Below are 25,240 nucleotides of genomic sequence, written 5' to 3' on the forward strand. Positions count from 1 at the left end.
AAGAAGCAATAAAACTGGCCTTCTTTAGACAAGTTGAGTATCTGCAGCATCAGCATTTGTGGGTTCGATTACAGGCTCAAAATGGCCAGAAACAAAGTACTTTCTTCTGAAACTCGTCAGTCTACTCATGTTCTGAGAAATGAAGGCTATTCCATGCAAGAAATTTCCAAGAAACTGAAGATCTCGGAACAACACTGTGTACTACTCCCTTCACAGAACAGCACAAACTGGCTCTAACCAGAACACCAGAACATTTCTAAGTGACCCCAAACTTTTGAACGTGTGTGTGTGTGTGTGTGTGTGTGTGTGCGCGTGCATTGAGATGCACTGGTCTACCGTGGCACCAGTGTGCTACACTACCAACTAAAATTCAAGCATCACGCCACTGTGTTAAGCCATGCTCAGTGGGATAAGTTGTGTTACTGTATTTAACCTACAGTATATTCCTGCTGTGTGTGTGTGTTCAGACAGGTGGACGTGAATTCTAAGAACGTGTTCGGACAGCCCCGTCTTCGAGCATCGCTAAGGGACCTGCGGTCTCCACGGAGATCCCACAAGAGCACTGTCGAGGACGACCTGAAGAAACTCATCATCATGGACAACCCTGGAGAGATGCCACAAAGAGACACGGTGAGGGGGACACACAGTACACATACAAACCCAGTACATACAGTACCAGTCAAAAGTTTGGACACACCTACTCATTCAAGGGTTTTTCTTTATTTTTACTATTTTCTACACTAGAATAATAGTGAAGACATCAAAACTATGAAATAACACATATGGAATCATGTAGTAACCAACATTTTATGTTTTATATTCTTCAAAGTAGCTACCTATTGCCTTGATGACAGCTTTGCACACTCTTGGCATTCTCTCAACCAGCTTCATGAGGAATGCTTTTCCAACAGTGTTGAAGGAGTTCCCACATATGCTGAGCACTTGTTGGCTGCTTTTCCTTCACTCCGCGGTCCAACTCATCCCAAACCAAATTGGGTTGATGTCGGGTGTTTGTGGAGGCCAGGTCATCTGATGCAGCACTCCATCACTCTCCTTCTTGTTCAAATAGCCCTTACACAGCCTGGAGGTGTGTTGGGTCATTGTCCTGTTGAAAAACAAATGATAGTCCCACTAAGCGCAAACCAGATGGGATGGGGTATCACTGCAGAATGCTGTGGTAGCCATGCTGGTTAAGTGTGCCTTAAATTCTAAATAAATCACTGACAGTGTCACCAGCAAAGCACCATCACACCTCCTCTTCTATGCTTCACATGCGGAGATCATCCGTTCACCTACTTTGTGTCTCACAAAGACACGGCTGTTGGAACCAAATATCTCAAATTTGGACTCATCAGACCAAATGACACATTTCCACCGGTCTAATGTCCATTGCTCGTGTCTCTTGTCCCAAGCAAGTCTCTTCTTATTATTGGTGTCCTTTAGTAGTGATTTCTTTGCAACAATTTGACCATGAAGGCCTCATTCAATTCACACAGTCTCCTCTGAACAGTTGATGTTGAGACGTGTCTGTTGAACTCTGTGAAGCATTTATTTGGGCTGCAATTTCTGAGGCTGGTAACTCTAATGAACTTATCCTCTGCAGCAGAGGTAGCTCTGGGTCTTCCATTCCTGTGGCAGTCCCCATGAGAGCCACTTTTATCATAGCGCTTGATGGTTTTTGCGACTGCACTTGAAGAAACTTCCGAAGTTCTTGAAATGTTCCGTATTGACTGACCTTCATGTCTTAAAGTAATGATGCACTGTCGTTTGTTTTTGCTTATTTGAGCTGTTCTTGCCATAATGTGGACTTGGTATTTTACCAAACAGGGCTATCTTCTGTATACCACCCCTACCTTGTCTGATTGGCTCAAACACATTAAGAAGGAAAGAAATTCCACAAATTAACTTTTAAGAAGGCACACCTGTTAATTGAAATGCATTCCAGGTGACTACCTCATGAAGCTGGTTGAGAGAATGCAAAGCTGTCAAGGCATGGGTGGCTACTTTGAATTTGTTTAACACTTTTTTTGGTTACAACATGATTCCATATGTGTTATTTCATAGTTTTGATGTCTTCAGTATGTAGAGTAAATGTAGAAAATAGTAAAAATAAAGAAAAACCCTTGAATGAGTAGGTGTGTCCAAACTTTTGACTGGTACTGTCCATACACATATACACCCATACACAACACACTATTTTACACATACACACCCCCAAACCTTACCACTTGCTCACACACAAACATACTACCCCACGACTAACCTCCCTCCCTTCTCTTTTCAGTCTCCTCGACACACTCTTCAGCGCACGTTCTCAGACGAGTCTCTGTGCAGCGGGCGCAGGGATGCCAGCTATGCCAACTCTGCCCCCCTGTTTGACCAGGGGACTCCCAGCGACCTGCTGTTCACCTGCACCCTGCCCACCCGACGCCATGCACACTCTGCCAACCACGTGCCCAACAAGAAGGGTGAGTGGGGCCACAGCTTGATGTCATTACCTTCTCACTTCATTGTATCCGTACATAATTATGGTATGTCAAGAAGGCACAAGGATCAGTTAGAGTGTCAGAAGCAAAGTTTATCATGTGACATCATCATGAATGCTAATCTGCTAAGACTACTTCATTTGACCTCCTTGTCCCCCCTCCTGCCTGGCCAGTCCCTCTGTCTGCGTCGGAGCTGTCTCTGACAGAGGTGAGGGATAAGGTTCCCCCCCTGAGGAGGCTGGACCCGGGGCTCATGCCCCTGCCTGACACTGCCTGTGGCCTGGAGTGGGCCAGTCTGGTCAACGCTGCCAAGGCCTACGAGGGTGAGTGTGAGTATTCTGTGTGTGTTCAGATATTTACTAGAGAGATTTTGTTTGTGTATACACGCTGAGAGAGAGAGAGCGAGAGAGTGTCTCACCTCAGTTCTTGACACCTGGGTCCCTCTGGTCTCCTGCCACCACAAAGCTTCTCACAGCAGCTCCAGCAGGCACAAACACGTATTGACACATGATCCTGGGCCTCAATTACTGCCCTAGCCCAGCAAAGCTGCTCCTGGCTGGGCTTGATTGTGTGAAATGTAGACCTTGGAGACCTTGTGAAGATGGATGGATGGATGGATAGATAGAGGGGAAGCAGATTTTGTAGATTGGTAGCTGATTGTGAATGGGGAAATGCAGCATTGTAACAGTGTGTCTCTGTGTGTGTTTTACAGTGCAAAGGGCAGTGTCGCTCTTCTCTCTCAGTGAGCCTCCAGACATGCGGCCGATCAACAGTCCAATCCAGTTCCAAACACCTCAGACTCCACGCACTACCCCCACCTTCAGCGGGTAAGTCTCTGACACACACACACTTCGCATGAATTCACAAATAAGACACAAACTCACACACCCAAGATTCACGCACAAGCTCAAACAATCACCATCCATAGACACTGCCACGGACGTACAATGTTGTTTTGTCTGTTTGACACTGACACTCCAAATCCTAAACCCAAAATTTGAGTGTATAAAAGCACTGCCTACACTTGGATTTCCCATTTGTCAGGTCAACCTCACCTGTCACATGTAGAAACCACCATCCCGTAGTTAGCTGTGGTAGTTAGACATGTATCAAACAATTTACCAAGGATCTTTGAACACCTTCTGTTGTAAACAGACAGTGGAGTGTTTGAGTTACAGCAGTCCGGCCGGTCAGCTTGTGCTGTCTCAGGGCATAACTACAACCTATCACTGAAACTACCTCTTGTTTACCGAACTAACATACTGCGTCGTACGGTCCCGATGAACTCTGTTGTTCTGTTGAACACACCTTGTTAAACCTGTCTGCCCTACCTGCTACGTAACCCAGATGACAGGGCGAGTTATTGTCTTTGTGTGTTTTCAGGGATGAGGTACCCAACGCCCTCTCGGGGCGACTGTACAGCCTAGAGGTGATGCTGAAGCAGCTCAACACTGACCTGGAGAAGGTACCGTTTACACCAGAGAGACATTTAGGCTCAATGCTAATATATATGGCTGTACCGCTGACGTAGGTAAGAACAGAAACAGATAATAAATAAACTCTTCCTTTCTCTCCATCTCCCTCTGTCTCGCTCCCTCTGTCTCTCCCCCACCTTCCCTCCCTCTCTGTCCCTCAGGAGAAGAAGGACAAAGTTCACCTGTTGGCTGAGATGGCTAACCTGCGGCAGAATAACCAGCGGCTGCAGGAAGAGAGCCACTCGGCCAGCGAGCAGCTCCGCAAGTTCAGCATGCTCTTCGCCGACACCCCGCAGAGGAAGTGAGCTCACACCAGACACAGGAAGCGACCTCGGAGAGGGCGTGCGAAAGCATTCGCAAAGAGGACGTGTGACCTAAGCCAGAGAACGATGGGGGGGAGAGAGGTTAGGATAAGTGTGATTTAGTGGAAAGACTTATTGGAAACGTGGCCACAGTGAGTTTCATGCTGTTGGGATTGAGTGGGAAATAGATTTGTTAGTGGGTCTGGTTAGGTACTGTGGAATACATGGGCAGTAGATAATAGAACAAATGCAAGTAAGTTAGGGTGTGACATTATGTACAAGAAAATGTGTAGCTTTTAAGCATAAGAGAGGGAAAGGACCCCCCACCCCCCCTACATTCTTACGTTCTATCCTTCACCTGCTGCTTCTGTCACATTCCAACCACACTATCTCCCTCCGGCCTCTTCTAGAGGGGTGGGGTGGTAGGCGAGAAGAGGAGCACTACCCCTCCACCACTCTGACCTGCTTTTGGAGAGAGACCTGGCGTTACGCCTCCACCCTCCCTGCTGTGCACCTCCTACCCCAGAATCCCTGCCTCGCTCTGGGCTGGACGGACACAGGGACTGCAGAGAACCAATGGATCCCCGTTGGCTCATCTGAAACCGAATTGCCTAGACAGAAGAGCCTGCAAGTAGACACGCCTATTTTTTAAAAACTAACACTGCACAAGCCGACTCCCTCGGGCTGTGCACCCAGAGTGAATCCCTCTCTGTCCCTGCTTGTAGGTTTTTATTTTTTGTAACTGAGGTCTTACACACTCCTGCGTCAGAGCAGAGCCAATAAAGAGGAGAGATTTTATTTAACTGTAGAACACAAAGATCACACGGCGAGGCCTAATACTGTTCCTGAAGCGAATCAGCCAAAAAGAAAAGACTCCAACTCCCAGAATGCTCTGGGAGACGTGTGTTATAAAAGACATGGTACTGTAGTTTTGCCTGTGTGATTCAACATATAGCTTGAACACATGTCTATTGTACTGATATAACTGACTAAAAGAGGTGGGTGTGTAACTCGTGAAGGTGTGTAAGGTACAGCAAATACTCCCACAATGCATTATCGCACAAAATAGAGAGCTCTGGCGATGTTATTTTTACCCTTCGTTGAGTGTGTGATAGAGCTGACAGGGCATTTCAGTTATGAGCAAGCTGTAATACGACAAGTTACGCTGGTGATATGAGACGAGCCTTCTCGTTCAGTTTATGAAACAGAATATAGTGTCATAAACTCAATGATAGGATCTCAATGTCCATTTTCGGTTAACATTTTAAAGGTATTTACAAATATCTAAGCAGTATGTTTTACAATTTGTAGAATTAGCATATTTCGTGGTTTTTGTTTTGGGTACCAACTGCTAGTACACACCTGCGTTCATTTAGAAAGGACTCGTAGAAGTTATCTCTTAAACACTGTAGCGGCGTGTGTGTGTGTACTAGAATGAAGGGGTATTATACATTAATTTAGCTAACAGACAGTCCTAGTGGCTGCAGAATCAAACTCAACAATTTATACACAACTGTGAGACCTTGCTAAATGACTTAAAACGTAAGTAGCTTCGCTTGGGGTGGTGGGTCTGTGTGAAACTTGTGGCCATTTTGTAAAAATTTCCATCTGACAGGAATACACTCAAATAAATCAACACAAATACACTTTATTCTCACTAGCTTGGTTATATTCTTTACAGGAAGTATTTTTCTTACAGATTTGTGTCTTTGTGTCCATTGTTTGTTATGAATGTGGGATAAATGGAGGGGAGCGTGGAGCTGGCTAAACCAATGGTGTGGGTTCAAATTCTCGTTTGGGCCACATCCATTCACAAAAATGATAAAAGGGTCTGCTGAAGGAGCATATTACCATTTTCGTTCCAGTAAATGTAAGCCCCTAGCACAGTTAAGTACCCTTTCATCATTAGACCCTCTTTTTAGGAACCTTCTGCCCTGCCTCAACTGGAATCCTTTCTTCCCCTCACTACTCTCAGGACCTTTCAGACACCCCCTTTAAGAACTGTACTATGTATTTATTGTTTTGTGTGTGGGCATGTACCTGAACGGTGTAAACCCTTTTGTGGCTGGATCAGTGGACATTCACACTCATGTGGCACACAAACATACAAAACACACTACTCAACACTGCCCCCCCATGCTTTCAAAAACATTTGTACATTGTTGAGACATTCCGTTTAGAAAAGAGCAACATATATACAGACATCTCTGTCTCCATTTCTCTTCATCTCACCATCTCTGGTATTTGCTCATCAGTGTCCATCCAAAGACGCTGTTGTAGTCTGCCTCCCTGTGTCCTGTAAGCTGTCCATCCTCCTCCAGCCAGTTAAATCATCTCATCTTGGACAAAACCAAGAGCAACTGAAACAGCCCTAGACACTCATGTTATCACTGAAGCTCAGCAAATGTGCTGTGATGTCGTTATCTTCGATGTCTTAATCTTTATTTTGTTTATTTGTGTGTGTGGAGGGGTACGGGTGTTAAGGATTTAGTTTTGATATATTTGATTTGAAGCAAACTGCAGTTATACATGTTGAACATAGCTCGGTGCATCAATGTTGCACGTGCACAAATCAGAAATGGTAATACCGAAACTTGGTAAATGGATCAATTGTATGATTACTTTTTTTTTTTTTTAGATGTTTAATATTTGTATAATTTATTTTTGGCCACTTTTGCAACCTGAAAAATACAAAATAGTGAAATGAAGAGGGTACTGTGTTTTTATTTTTTATGTATGCTGTATTGATTTTATGATTTAGATTGATTTTCTTTGTTGGTGCGTTCTGCATGAGGCAGGGGTGCTTTATGCATCAACAAACTTATGGTTGAACATTGTTTTTCTGGGGGATGTTGTATCAATGACTGTACATTTAAAAGGGTAAATTGTTTTCATTGTTTTATAAGAACATATATAAAAAAAATCTTTCATAATGATGGAATCATTTTTTATCTTTCCTGGCAATGGTATTTAACTATTTGATCATATAAACAGGTTGTGGGTCTGCTGGAGTTGCTGGCATGTGACCTGGGGCATACAATGTATCGACTGAATCCTCAAATGAAACACTGAATGTAACCCAATGGAACAGGAATGCCAGTGGATAGAAGGGGAAACAATGTAACGGTCGCGTTCCTCTGGCTCAGACGTTGCGCGCATCAACCAATGGTTGTGTATGGTTGCGTGCTACGTCATCGACTGACAGATTGCTATAACGTGTATGTATACTGAGCAAAAATAAGCGCCACATGCAACCACTTCAGAGATTTTACAGAGTTACAGTTCATGTAAGGAAATCAGTCAATTGAAATAGATTCATTAGGCCCTAATCTATGGATTTCACATGACTGAGAATACACAAATACATCTGTTGGTCACAGATACCTTAAGGTAGGGGCCTGGATCAGATAATCAGTCAGTTTCTGGTGTGACCACCACTTGCCTCAACACATCTCCTTTGCATAGAGTTGATCAGGCTGTTGATTGTGGCCTGTGTAATGTTGTCCCACTCCTCTTCGGTTGCTGGATGTAGCCGGGAACAGAAACACGCTGTCATACGTCAATCCAGAGCATCCCAAACATGCTCAATGGGATATGTGTCTGAGTATACAGGCCATGGAAAAACTGGGACATTTTAAGCTTCCAGGAATTGTCTACAGATCCTTGCAGTATGGGGCTGTGCATTATGAGAAAGCGGGAGATGAATGGCAAGACAATGGGCCTCAGGATCTCGTCACGGTATCTCTGTGCATTCAAATTGCCATCGATAAAATGCTATTTTATTCGTTGTCCATAGCTTATGCCTGCCCATACCATAACCTCACTGCAAGGCACTATGTTCACAACTTTGACAGCAAACCGCTTGCCCACACGACGCCATACTCATGGTTTGTGAGGCCGGTTAGACATACTGCCAAACTCTCTAAAACGACGAGGTATAGAAATTCACATTCAATTATCTGGCAACCGCTCTGGTGGACATTCCTGCAGTCAGCATGCCAATTGCACAGTCCCTCAAAACTTGAGACATCTGTGGCATTGTATGAAACAACTGCACATTTTAGAGTGGCCTTTTGTCACCAGCACAACGTGCACCTGTGTATTGATCTAGCTGTTTTAATCAGCTTCTTGATATGCCACACCTGTCGGGCTGATGGATTATGTTTGCAATGGAGAAATGCTTACTAACAGGGACGTAAACAAATTTGAACATTTGAGAGAAATAAGCTTTTTGTGGGTATGGAAAATATCTGGGATATTTTATTTCAGCATATCAACATGGGGTCAACACTTTACATGTTGCATTTATATTTTTGTTCAGTAGTTAGCTGATACGTAAAATACCTATCGCGGCTTTGTAAGATCTGTCAGGCAGGGACAGCTCCTTTAAAATAAACCCTTGCCTCAACGAAAACCTGGTGCCAGAAAAGCAAGTTGTGTTGCGTTATCAGTGGATTAGATGTTTTCAGTTGAGTGAGAGGCTATATAAATTACAAACCATGGCAGTTACTGCATTAATTTATTTGAATACAAAATATTTTAGATAAGAGTAGGCTAACCATGATATCGATAAATGTTAAACTCCAATAAAGCTGGACAGTAGAACTCGACTCTTTCCTGTCGCCAACGCCTCGGGGTCAGGTCAACTTCTCCGTCATTGCGACCCTTGACCCCGAGGCCCCTCGCAGGCTGCTGCTGACCTGCCACTATGACTCCAAAGTCCTGCCCTGGACCCCCGCGTCCCAGAGAGGGTGTTCCTGGGGGCCAGCGGCTCAGTGGTGCCATGATCCTAGAGCTGGCTTCTGCTTTGGACACCCAGCAGGTACCTTGTCCTGTTTTGTCCATCAATTTATTTCCAGGGACTGCATTTTATACCTATCAGTTTAGTATAGGAGATTTTGATGAGAAACGGTCAAATGTTCAAAGCACACCCATCCCAAGTTGGCAGCAAACAAAATTCAGTAACACAATGAGCCTAACATTGTGGTCATAACCTTACATCAGTGTCTGATTTCAGGCAGTTTACTCAGATACACAGAATAAAGACTGCAATGGAAAGAACAGAGAGATGCTGAGTAGCTGGGTTTCTCTCCCTACACTCTATCCCCTCTCTCCCTCTGTAGTGTAGAGTATAAGGTGCTGACTGTAGCCTTGCAGAGAGCAGCCCTGTTTTTAGCCGCAGAATCCTCTGTTAAGCAGGGTCCCCCCCCCCCAGGAGACTGATCTTGGTAGTCAAACTGCGACATCATTGCAGCCTCACACAAAAAGGAAAATCAACTGCAGGAGTGAGGTAGTTGCTGGGAAATGAGATGTGATGAAATGATGTTGCCTTGGCCTTTACTTGGTTTCCAGTTGGCACAGAGCATAATTCACCACTCTCTCTCATCTTCTGCTATTAAACACTCCCCCCTCCCTCTCTCTGCAGGCATCTGCTGTAACCCTCCAGCAATTGTTGTTTTGACAGAGAGGAGTCATTTGAGGAGTGGACAGCCAGACTCTCTCTACGGATCAAGGCACCTGGCAGAGGGCATGGCACACATCCCCCCCCCACCCACTAGGCTCCACACACACCAACCTGCTGCAGGCTGTGGTGACAATCAATTATGTCCCCTTCCTACATAAAGGTCAGAGGGTGTGCTCATATACAGACACACACTATCACAACACTACGTCGCCTTGGCTGATGGAATTTTGTCTTATGAAATACTTTCAATCCTGCATTTCTTTTTTTCTTTCACGCCAACTCAGGTGTTCATGTGCTTCATGTCATTGTCACTCCCTTCCCCCTGTTCTGGTACACACTGGATGACACTGAGGAGAACATGCACCAGCCCACAGTGGAGAACCTCATCAAGGTTCTGGCTGAGTACCTGGGCTTCTAACCACACCTGGACTCGCCGTTGGACTGGTCCCATAAACCAGAACCAACAGATTTACCTGGAAACCTTTTAACCACAGTGTAGGAAATACACAGACGGGATTGGGGACAGTTTTGCCCTGACATTGCAAAAGAACAGGGCAGATGGATGTTCCATCCACTGAAACCAACAGACTCGTAGACACATTGATCTGAGAGCAGAACTACCATCAAGTTACATTGCTAGATGTTGGCAGCTTGGATCACAGAAAACACTTGATGGTACACGTTCATGAAGAAAAAAAAAAATGCCTTTCTCTGAATTATATTCTCATTGACTGACTTAAACCTTTTTTTATGCTATATAATCATGATCATCAGTCGATTTCTGTGAATGTCAGATATGAGACATTTGATTTCATGCAGTAAGCTCACAGCTGACATTGAAGGTTATGTTCACAGAGCACGGCACTGACCGGAAAACCTGAAGAAGCCTATTAATTGTTGTACTATCACTGGATATCTTCTGTATACATTACCTCTCCAAGAGGTTTCAGGCACGTCTTGGTTTTAGCTATGGAGTTGTATTTTCATTGGTATCATTCAACACATCTTGCCAGAGTGCTGCTTTTTAAACATTGTTTATTTACATATGCTTGTGTCAATGATTAGGTCTGGTGACAACTTTTCTATTAAACTGAATTTTATTTTTTTTCAGATTTAAACACTTTATCAAAAATTAAGGGTGTCACGAAACTACAGAGCTAAGTTACTAAAAAAGATTGTTCTCTCACATTTCTGGCTAGACACCTGAATAGTATTGCCTCTGAAGTGAACATACTATACATGATGGCTCAGGTAGTGGAAAGATTCAGAGTTGTCCCCCACCCATATGACTCAGAGGTGGGGGTTGGGGGCAGGAGAAGGGGGGACTGGGGGTGCCTGGAGATGAAAGGTCATTGTCAGAGGGGTATGCTGCTCCTGGGGTTCTGTTGGAGCCAATAAGTGGTCCACAACCTTCCTGTTCCCTGAGAGAGAGGGCACATGTCAGTTCTCTGGTCGTGCCAGAAGAGGGCAGTGGTAGTCCACTGTAAAATGAGAGGTAGTACAGTCCTAAAGCAAAAGAGGATTGACTGCCAGACAAACATTCAAATTAAAGGAGGGATGAATATTTTCTCGTGAAACGTATTAGAGGGAGAGCAGAGAAAATGAAGACTCACCCGGTAGTACGGTGAGTTGCTCGGTCCCGTTGCCGTCTGTTCTTGAACCAGTTGCTCACCTGGGTGGGGGTGAGACCGGTGGCTGCCGCAAGCGCTCGTTTTTCACGTGGTGAAGGGTACGGTTTATGGTAATACCACTCCCGCAGCACACTCCGGGATTTCTCCTAGAAAGAGGAACATTCACTTCGGAATGATGAAACAAGTAGGATAATGATTTAAAGTTCATGATAGCCGTAAGAGGCCTCTGCTCATTTCCTTTCCTTCATCTGCACCGTTCAGTACATTTGAAGCAGACAGAGTAAGACACTTTAGACTTGAGTTCCAGGTAGAAAGTCCTTTTGTCTTGACATACACCATCTTGACTCCACAAGGCCCTAGGGACATTTTGTTTTACAGAAGCAAAAATGTTCTGAAACAGTATAATATTAAATATATTATTTATATTTACTCAAATAAACCTAGTAGGCTTAATTCACTGTACCTTGAAGCAGTAGCTGGTCTCCTCTCCATCCCAGATGGTTCTTGGCAGGGGAAACTTACGGCGTACACGGTACTTCCCCACAGCCCCAAGGGGGCGCCCTCTCTGGCACTCAGCCTCCAGATAGTGAGCCCTCAGCCAGAGCTGCTGCAGCAGGGGGTGGCTGCGATTGGAGAAGGGGAAGCCCTCCAGGAGGGCGTAGAGGTCGGAGAAGCGCCCCAGATGGAAGGCCACTGCAGCCCGTGCCTTCAGGACGCTCTCCAGACCCCCCAGGCAAGAGGAGGAAGAGGGGGGAAGAGTGCGGAGGAAGCCAGTCAAGCTCTCCATGCGTCCGCTCTGCAGCAGGACCTCGCACACACACGCCACTTGTTCTGCCGAGAAGACCATTGCCATGGAGCCCACGCACGACAAGAGGTCAAAGGTTAGTTGGCCTACCTCTGTGACCTTTCACAACTCTCTGTGAAGGGAAATGTTTTAGAGAGAGCTTGAGAGCCTGTAGAGAATGTTAGCTGCTGTCGGGTGAATAAGTCTGTATGAATGTGTATATATATATATCTCCTTGTCTCCGCCCTGGCAATGTTGAACTCACAGGTAACCTGAGAGCATGGGGGTTACAAAAACAGACACACCTGATTGGGTACACAACAGAGAAAGCATTCATCCAGAGAGAAAGCAGGATTGTGTTGTTCAAACAAGTGTATTTAAATCTAATTTACTAACCAAATTGCAAAAGCGCTTCTAACGTGTTTTGGTAGTGTAGGCACTCAATAGTTTATTCCCCATGACCCATAAATCTCACATGGAGATTTAAATAGAAGCATTCACAAAATCGCCCCCCCCCAAAAAATGTATTCTTTATATAGTTTATTAGAATATCACAAAATTGCATATAAAAAATAAAATACCTTTAAGTACAAAACCAACCTCAAAATGTTTTTTTTTATTATTTAATAATCCCTTTACTCACTTAAAGTACATTTAAAAAAAATACATCTTTGGATAACTCAGCTGGAGGATAACAGCCTTTGGAGCACCACACACTAAAAGAGAAAAACCACTACATGTAGACAAGGGGTGGGCTCATGGATATACAAACAAAACACACAAACACATTCCCTTTAGCCTCCAACTCATGCACCGTGTCGTATGGAAAAAATGCCTAGAACCAAACAAAACATTTCTAAACACCGATTAAAAAAAAAAAGACTTGTAACATTCCTTTGACAGGTATTAAACATCCTATTCAGATTGTGAAAGTGTATAATATCATTAGCTACACATTCTGAGACTGTACAACCAGCCATCCTCTGGGAAGGTCCATTGATGCTTTTTCCTATGTCCATTTTCCTCACGGACCGCTCGGTTTCTTTTCCATTCGAAGTATTCAAAATTACTACTAGAAAATGATTGATACATGCTTTAAATACACACAGAAAATAAACAAAACACACAAATATAAAAACACAGTTGGGAGTGACACTGAAGAGTAGCTACCATTGGCCAGAGAACTAACTGCCATCTGTGCTTTGGTTATGGAGAGATGGTGAGTACTGTATGTTTATGGAGAAAACAACTGCACCAAGTCTCGCTGGATACCATTCCATTCTAGGAGACCTGTCACCTGCTCTCAGCGCTTCGGAACTCACTTATCAGGATAGACAGAGGCTGTTTGAAACTCAACCTAACCAGCTAATTCGACCTATCCCGTGTCCCTTCAGATCAGTGAGTGCAATTCGTGAAGAACAGAGAAAAGGCAGGTTTTCCAGAATAGAATCTGGCCATCACCGAAGACGTAAACATGACATGGACGAAATGTGCAAAACGTACAATGAGGAGGGAGTTCCCAATGGTGACTATGTCACGGTAGGTGGTAGTGATGCTAAAAGAGCAACGGACGTGCAACCAAGAGCATCACATTCCGTTTCTCTGGAGTTCAAGAGGGATACGGGTTATTACAAAACTCATATTCGACATCAATGTGGGAAAGTTGCTCGTCACAATGGTGCTTCATTTTGTGAAGAGTAGAGCACATTCTTCACTTTGAAGATACAAAAGGCAAGAAAACCCACACTGGCCCACCAACCTCAGCAGCTAGATAAGGCACTTATTAGGTCTAGCTCAAACCCATACAAGTAATATAAAGGCATAAATATTGTTCATTGATAGACAATTTGTAGTAGTGTACGATAGTGGCGCAAATATTCGCACCATGTGACCAAGCAGAGTGTGTAGTGTACACGCGTTAGACATAGGTTTCATACACTGTCTTCACTAAAGCTTGGTCTATCCTAATTAGACTGGTTTACATGTCACATGGTCATATTTACAGAGGACCATGCATTGATTGCATAGAGTAAAAATAAAAAGCTGTTTTCAAAAAATCCCAGGTGACTCCATTTCCTCCAACAGACCTCAGACGTGACAAGAGCTTAGCATGTATGCCAACCTGTAGTTAAATGAGGGAGCCTGTGTCCTTGACGCAGTGACACTGCTGACAGAGAGGAGTACACAGTCCATCTCGATGCTAGAGTGTTCTGGGGTTTCTGGTGTCACGGTCAGCCCACTTTCTGTTTGCGTTCACTGAGGCTAAACTGTGCAATACTCAGCAGCACCAAAGTGAGCAGCCATTCAGAACCACCCAGTCCAACTTCAACAGGACTTAACGCTTGGCTGCGTCTGCATTTGGCGGAGTTTAGAGACTTAAACAAGACAACCCGGCCGTGGCGTACTGCTCAACCCAACGCCAACTAAAACCCAAGGCATTCATTCCCTTGTAGTACAAATAGTCTTGGCTGAAACGGGGACGTCTGTGCATAAAAGCCGCAGAATGTCCTTAGAAATCAACTTGATGCAGAGTAAAAGGAACCGTGCCTTGCTTGGAGAGTTAAGACTTTTACTCCCACGGTTGACTCAGCGCCTCCATTTTGTCTCGGACTGGATTTTGTGACACAGGAAGGGCTCTTGGCTTATGGGAGGCAGATGACAACAGTATAAGAGCTCTAAAATTGTGGAAACCAAGCAGTGGACAGTTGTGTAACATAAATCAGGTAACAGGCTAGCCTAGATGCAAGGCCATCCTCCAGGTCATTCCAAGTTGCATACAATCAGCCTATCCCATGACGGTTTATCCAAAAGGATCATCGCCTAGGATTTTTTGAGTCAAAGCACATTTCTCATATGAGTCAAAGCCAGTCCACTCCTCAATGCAAACCTATCCAAGGGAGCACTGAGGTTGTTCCGTAACATGTAGTCTTGCTGACTGAGTTTATGGTGATGGGGGGGGGGCTGGATTACAGCCCCAACTCGTCATCCACAGGGACTGATTGTAGCTGGGTGAGGATCTTGGGGTCTCCATCCATCTCCTCTGGGTCCCCCAATGGCGACACCCTGTCCACATCCTGGTCTGGAGAGGGGCTCCCCAGTAGCAGTGCCTCGCCACCAGGTAGGCCCAGCAGAGCCGGATCCTCGGGTAAATCCCCCTTCCCACGGACGTCAAACATAGTCAGGCTGGCAGAGGTGGAGAGGGGGACAGGGCTCCAGGTGGTCTGGGAGAGCTGAGTGGTGGGGGTCACTCCGCTGCACATGGGGCTGAGAGAGAGCATGCTCTCTGGGGTGAGGGTGGCAGAGAGGTCCAGGGTGTGTGGGGAGGGGGTGGAGAGGGACTGGTTGGTGGGGACACCCGTCTCATGAGTGCAGTAGAGCGGAGAGGAGTTGATGAAGCAGAGGGGGGACGTCTGGAGGGTGTTGGAGGTTGAGACAGAGGTGGAGACTGGGATGAGGGTAGGTGTAGGGTGGATGACAGGGTTGAGAGTGAGTCCGGGGCCTACTCCGTTGGTGGGGTGGGTAGAAGCCTCAGGGACGGGTTTCATGGGCAGGCTGCCGAACTGGATGCCAGCTGGGATAGTTAGGATCAGCTTGCCGTTCTGGTAACTCAGGATGGGGCTTCCACCATAGAGGAGATTCCCTACAGGACAGAGGAGAGGTGGAAGTGGAGAGGAAGTAGTAGTGAAAAAAATATTTGTTAGCAGTTCATCACCAACATTGACATAGCTAAATTTGCCCTAAAAAGCAAATGACTTAGTAATAGGTCAGACACACAGAGAAGATTGACTGCTGATAGGTACTTAGCACAGTACGAGGCTTTCCTTATCTTGCTAGAACAAAAGACAACCCGTTGCGTACCGATCTGATACTGACAAACCTGCCGTTTCAACACAACTTTAATCTGAGCCAATCAGACAGCAGATTTTATTTCAAGTAGGATAGCAACCTACACAAGAAATAACTAATATTGATACATGAACATAAAGTCTATGCAATGGAGGGGCATGAACGGAAACAAAACCGGGACACAGTGCCTTTCGCTCCTGCTTGACCAGCAATACTGTCCGGCAACGGCGTGGGAAGAAGCTACCTAGTATCATGGGGACAGTCAGTAAACACACGCATATAAACGCATAAAGCAACAGTACACCCATCATCACTTTTAAATTTAAAAAAAATAAACAAAGCGTCAACTATAACTGAAAATGTACAATTATTTATGTAAAACTAACAGTGAAATCAGACTCATCCTCTGGCTTCAAAACAGAAGTCGAAACTCTCGCGGTATTATAGCTCAAATGTACAGTAGTTGCGCGGTAAGAAACGGGAGGGACAACAACAACAAAAAACACCACACAATCAAAACCGCCTAACCTATGGCAGAGCAGTTCACACACCCATACTCCAGACGCCACATTGGGATGCTTCTCTGAAAAGGAGCGTCAACAGAAGACAACAAAAACGGGGGGGGAAAGGCACTTGACATCCACCCTGCGTTAGCTTGCCAACTGAGTCAGGCAGTCACACAACACTTCATATGAAACACATGGGGTGTTAAGTGCAGCACATAACATTAGCTGCTTTACCAAGCTAGCTATCACTTGTTCATGACTTTCAATTACATTAAATTCCACAGAAGAGTCATTGGATGAAGGTGTCTTCTGTACGGGGGACTTTTGTAAAGAGCCCAGATGCTCAATCTAAACATTAAAACACTGGTCACTCGTGGTACGGTTTTGGATGCATAAGGAACCTTTTATTTCATATCGGCGATAAATAACTTTCTAAAAACAAAAAAAGGTTCAATTGATACACAACTGGATAGGGTTAAAGTTAGTGTTTCCATATCTCCATGTTACAACGCTTGTTTACAGAACACAAGAGGCCTGTGCCAATTAGCCATTTAGCATGCTCCAAACACCTGTGTGGAAGTGTAACTCGGGAAGTGCAGCGGAAATGTAGTTCCGTCGGATGGAGGCGCACACACAGCTGTATGGATTTGTACAAAATTGCTACATTAAGTAGATTTTTTTATTTGAAGGATTCTTTCTCGCTGATGAAAGATAAGGGCCATATGTTTCGAAAAGCCGTATTGCAAGCGATGATTATTGACGTTTCTAAACGTTAAAAACAGAGCATTGTTCACAAGGTAGTCGTGGGCGAAACTAATGACGGAAAATGTATGGAGAAGGCAGAATGCTGCCTAGAGTTTGAGCTAGCCATATTCACTCTCCATTATCCCATACGGCCAGAGCCAGTTCCCTTGCTAGCTAATTTTAGCTAAACAGTTAGCATCACCGTTTGCCAGGTAGCAAAAGCCAAACAAAGCTACTGCCATCTTGTGGTTTGGAGTGTTCCAGTGATCTGATCAGCGGTTGATCTATATGATGTGAACAACAAAAAAGTTGACTGCCGACACTGGGCAGAGGTGCTAAGTATCTATTGGCAGTCTTCTCTGTGTGTCCGAGCGTTAAGTTACCTGGCGAGGCGGAGGGGAGCTGAATGACCCCAGAGTTGAGGAGCTGGACACCAGGAGCCATGCTGGTCGAGGGGCCTACAGTCTGGAGGGGTCCCAGTTGGTTTATCCTGAAGGGCCCCTGAGGAATCCCACCTCCAGTGGCCGAGGCTAGGATCTGGAAAGTCCCCCCAGATAGAGAAGGGGTGGCCGGGCCGACCTGAGGGAAGGAGAGTTGTCCCGCGGAGGAGACAGGCACCAGCTGGGGCAGGGAAAGGGGAACCAACTGGGCTGGGGTTGTCTCTTTGGACTGGGAGACGGGAACCACTTGGGTAGGGGAGGAGATGATCTGAGGGTGGCCTAGTGGGGACTGGATCTGTGTCAGAGTGGGGATTGTAGCTGAGGTCTGGTCACCCAACTGGAGGGTGAGTCCCTGGGGGAGCTGTCCATTGGTGAGCTGGGACAGGGAGAGGATGGTGGATCCTGCTCCCAATGTAGAGGAACCAGTATGATGCTGGGGGAGGGGTTGGGCGAGGCTGGGAGCAACGTTCAGAGTCTGGTGGCCCTGGAACTGGGAGAGGGGACACTGGCCTCCAGGGTTGTGTTGGACCAGTTGGGATACAGGGACACCCTGGATGGAGGGCACCACCTGAGGCAGGGAGAATACCTGTGGGGTGGAGTAGTTGTAGGAGGACACAACCTGGCAGATGGAGCTGGAGGGGGTGAGCTGAGAACCAGCTGTGGCAAACACCACATACTCCCCCTGCTGGTTGGGGAGGCTCACTACCGGGCTGGAGATGACCACGCCTGGGGATGACTTAGAGACCGGGAGGGTGTCGGAGAGGTGGCCATTTTGAGTCAGAACCAGGGAGGGGAGGGAGGTGGGGGAGAATGTTGAGGGGGAAGACAAGGAGGAAGAGGAAGGAGAGACTGTCTGGATGTCCTCTGCTTTGAGAACCATCCCCTCTGGGACATTGATGAAGTCCAGGGTGGGAATAGTCGAGGGGTTCGTCAGGCTAACATTGTCCGTCTTACGGTCCTCTGTCAGGGGGAGGGAGATGGCAGAGCTGGGCTGGGCCTCCATGGCTGTAACCCCCTGGCCCTCCAGACCCATATCCTGCACTACCGCGCTGCTTTTGGATATGATCTGCGCTCCATTGAAGAGCAGAGGCGAGTTAGCCGATATGGGGCTGAGGGTAACCGTGTGGCCATCGCTCAGGGTCAGCCCGTTGATGATGACACCACCCCCTGCCCCGGAGATCAGGGAGCCCCTATTGAGGAGTAAGGGGTGGGAGGCGGTGAGGAACCCACCAGCCCCGTTGAGGAAGATCTGGCCTCCAGTGCTGCAGGGGGAGCCAGAGAGGGAGATGATGGAGGCTGTGGAGCCCACAATGTCCTCGGGTTTGTCTGAGATATCATCAGCCTCATCGTCTGTGCTGTGGTTGCCATCGGACTCACTAAGAAAACACAGGAGAGGAGCAGAGGAGAAAGATAGGGTGAGTGAACCGTGGGGGAGGAGTGAGACAATGAACAGAGACAGCGTATGAAAGAAGGAAGGGGAGTAGAGGGCAAGGATTGCCCGATGGAACGGAAAAAGAGGGGAAAGGGATCAGAATGTTACAATACACATAACATATGGTAAATCAATAACCGTCAGTGACAATCGGCTTTGATCCTATGGTTTACACAGTATGTGATATGTCCTGAAACATCCTAGTGCACTGAAGCAGTGTGGTTAACACAGAGAACAACTGATTTACTGTCCCCAGCCACCACAGCCCCTAGATATAAGATAAAGACTGGACTGCATGATTGGCATTCTCTTTATTTCTCCACACATGGGAATAAAGGACATCAACAACTGACACATGAAAAACCCAATTTCCTGTGTAGCTTTGTTAAACTGCCAACTTCCCTGGCCAAAACTAGCATACTGTATGTAGCCTATACACACACACACACACACACACACACACAACAGTAAAATAAATACATCCATAAATAAATACACACATATATACATACATACATACATACATACATACATACATACATACATACATACATACATATATATACACATACACATATATATATATATACACATACACATATATATATATATATACACATACACATATATATATATATATACACATACACATATATATATATATACACATACACATACACATACATATATATATATATATATATATATATATATATATATATATATATATATATATATTTAAAAAAAGAAATGTTATAAATGTACACTCCAAACGGGGCACAGGAGAGCTGAAGACATTTAAGGTTTTAAATATATTATTTTCTCCTTTTGTTCCCCAACAGCTACACCATTTCCTCTCTCTTTCGGTCTCTGCTCCCCCTGCTCTCCCAGCGGTGCAGGGCCTCGGGAGCGCGCAGAGGTCCGCCGGGAGGCTTTGCGGTGCAGGATTTCAGGAAACTTGAGCCACAATGGGCGCCCGGATCTCACATTTCACAACAAAGCAACATGCTCTTGCTCCCAGTCGTGCTCTCTAAGACATGTGTGTCGTTATCACAGTCAAAGAGTTAACGCATTCTGTCATTCATAAACATCAAATCAAAGTTTGTCACGTGCGCCGAATACAACAAGGTGTAGACCTTACAGTGAAATGTAGTTATTGCAGGAATTTATGGAATTTGATTTAAATATGTTGAACATGAACCATACAGTTGAGATAAACCACACAGTCAAGCCCATGGATCAGTCTGTCTGCATTACATGACATAAAATATGTTTGAAGCACTAAAATAATATTGCAGTTGACAGATCCATATATGTTACAATGTTAGGCTACTTTCTAGCGCTCACTCCTACCTATCTGATCAGGAGAATTTCGGTGAACATTGTTTATTTGAGTCAAATGAATCCATATCTTAGTGTGTGCCGTGTGCAACAGTATAGTCTATATGTACTCCCATAGTCTGGCTGCCTTGCTAAAAATAAACAACTCTGCAAATGACACTGCACATAAACAATTGTGTTCATTATAAAACGAACCATATTGACATAGATGTTTGACATGCAATCGTGTATGAAAGGATTTAATGGGGTATTTGGTGACAAATGTAGAAAGGAATGCATAGCCTACCTTTTGCTGTTGGTACCGGACGGGGTTCGGTCTCTCTGCCGTCGATTCTTGAACCAATTGCTGACTTGCGTGAGGGAGAGTCCAGTCACTTTGGCCAAGTTTTTCTTCTCGTCTGGAGTGGGGTACCTGTTGCTTTTGTAACACTCTTTCAGTGCATTGCGAGACTTCTCCTTGAAACAATACACCGTTTCCTCTCCATCCCAGATTGTTTTCGGCAGGGGAAACTTCTTCCGAAGCCGATACTTGTCCACAGCGCCCAGGCTACGACCTCGGGACCTCTCCGCCTCCTTGTAGCGCGCCTGCAAGTAGAGGTCCTGCAGGAACCCATGGTTGCTCGGGTGGAAGTCGTGGCTTTCCAATATTGCGTACAGCTCTTTGAATTCTTCCCGGTGGAAAGCGACTAGTGCCTGGGCCTTGAGCAGCGTCTCGTTGCCACGTAGCAGCTCCGCCGAAGGAGGGATGGTTGATAGGAATCTCCACAGGCGATCCACATTGCCCGCCTGTAGAAGGGCTTCGCACAGACATGCTACTTGATCGGTCGAAAAGCTGAGCGCCGAGTTCTGAAAAGTTTTTAGCAATTGTTCCGAAACTTCATCCGGATCCGTCTCCTCTTTCACCGGAGCGGCCTCTTGGGTAAGGTTCTCCGTGCTATTCTCAGATTGTTCTGCAGACTCCAAAGACAAGGAAGCCATTTTTAGTTTAACTTTTTTTTATTTTAGTTCCTCCCTTGCGCGCTCTCTCTCGCCCATTCTCCGTCGACGAGTGTCTACCACAGCTACACGCGTCACGCACGCCTCTAACCTCGTCAAGCTCTGATTTTAAGATTCATTATAGCGATGCATGTTCAATACCTTTTATTGGGCTACTGGTAGATACATGTTATTGTTCAATTCCAGATTGTCAATAAAATAACGTGGTTATTCAATTTGATGTTATTATCAGATTGTACTAAATAGGCCTACTGCCTTTTACCCCCCTTTTTTCCCCTTCAGTATACACTTTTCAGCCTGTCTATGGAGGATCAGGATATACTAGCGCCCGGCTATGTGGTGTGTACATATTCCAGATGAGATGATGTACATTATAACGTCACGTGTAGATGTGTCCATTTGTTTACTGATCTCAAAGTCTGTTGATTTCACATGAACAGTTGAATTGAGCAGGATCAGCTCTTTCCATCAGTGAGATAGGACTGCTGGTGAACTAGCCCATGCACCGCTTATGTCTGTGTGCTGTGTGTTCTTTCCCGGCTGTCTGTTTACACTTTAGATGGTTAATAGTTGTCTCTCCAGTTCCTCAGCTGGCATCTGAATGAGCACCTGGTGTGGTTTCTCTACCCAAATACTCTCAGTGCAACACACACACACACACACACACACACACAGTGCCATGATGTGAATGTTGTTTTAGAATTAAAATGTGCACCCATCTCTCTGACAGTGGGTTTGGTACAAGAGCTGATTTGATTGGTTTGTGCAAATAGAGTGTGCAAATTTGTGACTTTATTTTGCCTTTCTGATAGAATAATCAAATCAAATTGTATTTTGTCACATGCGCTGAATACAACAGTGAAATGCTTACTTACAAGCCTTTAACCAACAATGCAGTTTTAAGGAAAATAAGTGTTAGGTAAAAAATAGATAAGTAAGAAATAAAAATAACAAATGATTTAAAGAGCAGCAGTAAAATAACAGTAGCAAAGCTATATACAGGGGGTACCGGTACAGAGTCAATGTGCGGGGGCACCGGTTAGTCGAGGTAATTGAGGTAATATATACATGTAGGTAGAGTTAAAGTGACTATGCATAGATAATAACCAGAGAGTAGCAGTAGCATAAAAGAGGGGTTGGCGGGTGGCGGGACACAATGCAGATAGTAGCCAATGTGCGGGGGCACCGGTTAGTCGGGCTAATTGAGGTAGTATGTACATGAATGTATAGTTAAAGTGACTATGCATATATGATAAACAGAGAGTAGCAGCAGCATAAAAGAGGGGTTGGGGGACACACACAATGCAAATAGTCCGGGGAGCCATTTGATTACCTGTTCAGGAGTCTTGTGGCTTGGGGGTAAAAACTTTTGAGAAGCCTTTTGGTCCTAGACTTGGCGCTCTGGTACCGCTTGTCATGCGGTAGTAGTTAGAACAGTCTATGACTGGGGTGGCTGGGGTCTTTGACAATCTTTAGGGCCTTCCTCTGACACCGCCTGGTGTAGAGGTCCTGGATGGCAGGCAGCTTAGCCCCAGTGATGTACTGGGCCGTACGCACTACACACTGTAGTGCCTTGCGGTTGGAATCCGAGCAGTTGCCGTACCAGGCAGTGATGCAACCAGTCAGGATGCTCTCAATGTTGCAGCTGTAGAAACTTTTGAGGATCTGAGGACCCATGCCAAATCTTTTCAGTCTCCTGAGGGGGAATAGGTTTTGTCGTGCCCTCTTCATGACTGTCTTGGTGTTTTTGGACCATTCTAATTTGTTGGTGATGTGGACACGAAGGAACTTGAAGCTCTCAACCTGCTCCACTACAGCCCGGTCGAAGAGAATGGGGGCGTGCTCGGTCCTCCTTTTCCTGTAGTCCACAATCATCTCCTTAGTCTTGGTTATGTTGAGGGATAGGTTGTTATTCTAGCACCACCCGGCCAGGTCTCTGACCTCCTCTCTATAGGCTGTCTCGTCGTTGTCGGTGAACAGGCCTACCACTGTTGTGTCATCTGCAAACTTAATGATGGTGTTGGAGTCGTGCCTGTGCCACGCAGTCGTGGGTGAACAGGGAGTACAGGAGGGGACTGAGCACGCACCCTTGAGGGGCTCCAGTGTTAAGGATCAGCATGGCAGATGTGTTGCTACCTACCCTCACCGTCGGAGGGCGGCCCGTCAGGAAGTCCAGGATCCAGTTGCAGAGGTGTTTAGTCCCAGGATCCTTAGCTTTGTGATGAGCTTTGAGGGTACTATGGTGTTGAACGCTGAGCTGTTGTCAATGAATAGCATTCTCACGTAGGTGTTCCCTTTGTCCAGGTGGGAAAGGGCAGTGTTGAGTGCAATAGAGATTGCATCATCTGTGGATCTGTTTGGGCGGTATGCAAATTGGAGTGGGTCTAGAGTTTCTGTGATAATGGTGTTGATGTGAGCCATTACCAGCCTTTCAAAGCACTTCATGGCTACGGATGTGAGTGGCTTGGTGGTAGAAGCGGTTAAGAAGCCTTTTGGACCAAGACTTGGCACTCCGGTACCGCTTGCTGTGTGGTAGCAGAGAGAACAGTCTATGACTAGGGTGGCTGGATTCTTTGACAATTTTTAGGACCTTTCACTGACACCACTGGGTATAGAGGTCCTGGATGGCAGGAAGCTTGGCCCCAGTGATGTACTGGGCCGTACTACGCACTACCCTCTGTAGTGCCTTGCGGTCGGAGGCCAAGCAGTTGCCATACCAGGCAGTGATGCAACCAGTCAGAATGCTCTTGATGGTGCATCTGTAGAACTTTTTGAGGATCTGAGGACCCATGCCAAATATTTGTTGTTGTGCCCTCTTCACGACTGTCTTGGCTGTCACACCCTGATCAGTTTCACCTGTCCTTGTTATTGTCTCCACCCCCCTCCTGGTGTCGCTTGTTATCCCTGGTGTATATATCCCTGTGTTTTCTGTCTCTCTTTGCCAGTTCATCTTGTATGTTCCAAGTCAACCAGTGTGTTTTTCCCGTGCTCCTGCCTTTTTCTATTCTCTTTTACTAGTTTTGACCCTTGCCTGTTTTCTGGACTCTGTACCCGCCTGCCTGACCATTCTGCCACACTGTACTTCCTGGACTCTGAGCTGATTTTGACCTTTTGCTTGTCCACGACTATTCTCTTGCCTACCCCTTTTGGATGTAATAAATATCAAATACTCAAACCATCTGCCTCCCGTGTCTGCATCTGGGTCTTGGCTTGTGCCCTTATAGTACGAACTGGCCATGACAGACCCAGCAGACTTGGACCAGCTCCGCCATACTGTCTCCCTGCAGGGAGCCATCATTGGGAGGCATGAGGAGCTACTGCTGGACCTTTTGGAAGGGCTTCGTTCCCTGACGGAACGTCATGACCAAGGGTTCAAGGCTATCATGGAGCGAATCAATGATTTAGCTTATAGGCAGCCTGCTACCTCCGAGACCTCCCAACCACCCAGTAACCTGTGTACTATCAGTGGTGGGTTTGTACAGCCTTCCCCGGCTCCCCGAGAACCCTGCTTACCTCCTCCGGAGCGATATTCTGGGGATCCTGGAACTTGCCGGGGTTTTCTTTCTCAATGCTCCCTTATTTTTGAGCTGCAGCCATCTTCGTTCCCTTCAAGCCCGTTGAAAATAGCGTATATTATTACGCTAATGTCAGTAAGGGTGCTCTCCTGGGCTATGGCAGTTTGGGAGCAACAATCCACCATTTGATTCTCCGGTATCCGGGAGAGAGGTGGCCAGTAAACTTCTTGATTTACGTCAAACCTCACGTAGTGTGGGGGGGGAGCGCTGTTGGAAGA

The 25,240-nt window shown here is 45.9% G+C and overlaps 3 protein-coding genes across 6 annotated transcripts in view; 1 reads left to right on the forward strand and 2 right to left on the reverse strand.

The window, feature by feature from the left end:
* The window catches only part of LOC106612494 (signal-induced proliferation-associated 1 like 3), a 105,957-nt gene extending 98,761 nt beyond the window's left edge, over positions 1-7,196 (forward strand). Inside the window, exons 18-23 of one of the 2 annotated variants that reach the window (XM_045724368.1) lie at positions 468-630; positions 2,285-2,468; positions 2,660-2,815; positions 3,199-3,313; positions 3,870-3,951; positions 4,123-7,196. In XM_045724368.1, coding sequence (XP_045580324.1) covers positions 468-630; positions 2,285-2,468; positions 2,660-2,815; positions 3,199-3,313; positions 3,870-3,951; positions 4,123-4,266 — 844 coding nt within the window. In that variant the 3' untranslated portion in view covers positions 4,267-7,196. The remainder of the gene's footprint in view (positions 1-467; positions 631-2,284; positions 2,469-2,659; positions 2,816-3,198; positions 3,314-3,869; positions 3,952-4,122) is intronic. The other variant, XM_045724369.1, reaches the window with a different exon arrangement.
* Positions 7,197-10,745: 3,549 nt separating this feature from the next.
* Positions 10,746-12,358, reverse strand: six9 (SIX homeobox 9). Of its 3 annotated transcripts, none has more exons than XM_014213693.2 (3): positions 11,822-12,358; positions 11,341-11,504; positions 10,746-11,141 (listed from the first exon to the last, which is right to left on the reverse strand). In XM_014213693.2, the coding sequence occupies exons 1-3, from the start codon at positions 12,209-12,211 to the stop codon at positions 11,018-11,020; spliced, it is 678 nt and encodes a 225-aa protein (XP_014069168.1). In that variant the 5' UTR covers positions 12,212-12,358; the 3' UTR covers positions 10,746-11,017. The 3 variants fall into 3 exon arrangements, with proteins under 3 accessions (XP_014069168.1, XP_014069169.1, XP_014069167.1); XM_014213694.2 differs by having other exon boundaries at positions 10,746-11,137; positions 11,822-12,357; XM_014213692.2 differs by having other exon boundaries at positions 10,746-11,148; positions 11,822-12,356.
* Positions 12,359-12,669: 311 nt separating this feature from the next.
* Positions 12,670-21,733, reverse strand: LOC106612495 (homeobox protein SIX5-like). Its single transcript, XM_014213683.2, has 3 exons — positions 20,738-21,733; positions 17,622-19,054; positions 12,670-15,782 (listed from the first exon to the last, which is right to left on the reverse strand). The coding sequence occupies exons 1-3, from the start codon at positions 21,427-21,429 to the stop codon at positions 15,109-15,111; spliced, it is 2,799 nt and encodes a 932-aa protein (XP_014069158.2). The 5' UTR covers positions 21,430-21,733; the 3' UTR covers positions 12,670-15,108.
* Positions 21,734-25,240: the final 3,507 nt, after the last annotated feature.

Source organism: Salmo salar, chromosome ssa09 (genome assembly GCF_905237065.1).
Source record: "Salmo salar chromosome ssa09, Ssal_v3.1, whole genome shotgun sequence".
Classification (NCBI taxonomy): Eukaryota; Metazoa; Chordata; class Actinopteri; order Salmoniformes; family Salmonidae; genus Salmo; species Salmo salar.

Bases quoted from the DNA above. Each gene is read 5' to 3' on its own strand.
- six9 (XM_014213692.2), bottom strand. From the start codon at position 12,211: ATGGCAATGGTCTTCTCGGCAGAACAAGTGGCGTGTGTGTGCGAGGTC. The intron at 11,505-11,821 runs GTACAGTGAATT...TCCTCTTTCTAG, and splicing joins AGACCAGCTACTGCTTCAAG to GAGAAATCCCGGAGTGTGCT. The intron at 11,149-11,340 runs GTGAGTCTTCAT...CCTCTCTCTCAG, and splicing joins GCAACTCACCGTACTACCGG to GGAACAGGAAGGTTGTGGAC.
- LOC106612495 (XM_014213683.2), bottom strand. From the start codon at position 21,429: ATGGCTTCCTTGTCTTTGGAGTCTGCAGAACAATCTGAGAATAGCACG. The intron at 19,055-20,737 runs GTAGGCTATGCA...GTGTTTTCTTAG, and splicing joins TCCGGTACCAACAGCAAAAG to TGAGTCCGATGGCAACCACA. The intron at 15,783-17,621 runs GTAACTTAACGC...TCTGTCCTGTAG, and splicing joins GCTCCCCTCCGCCTCGCCAG to GGAATCTCCTCTATGGTGGA.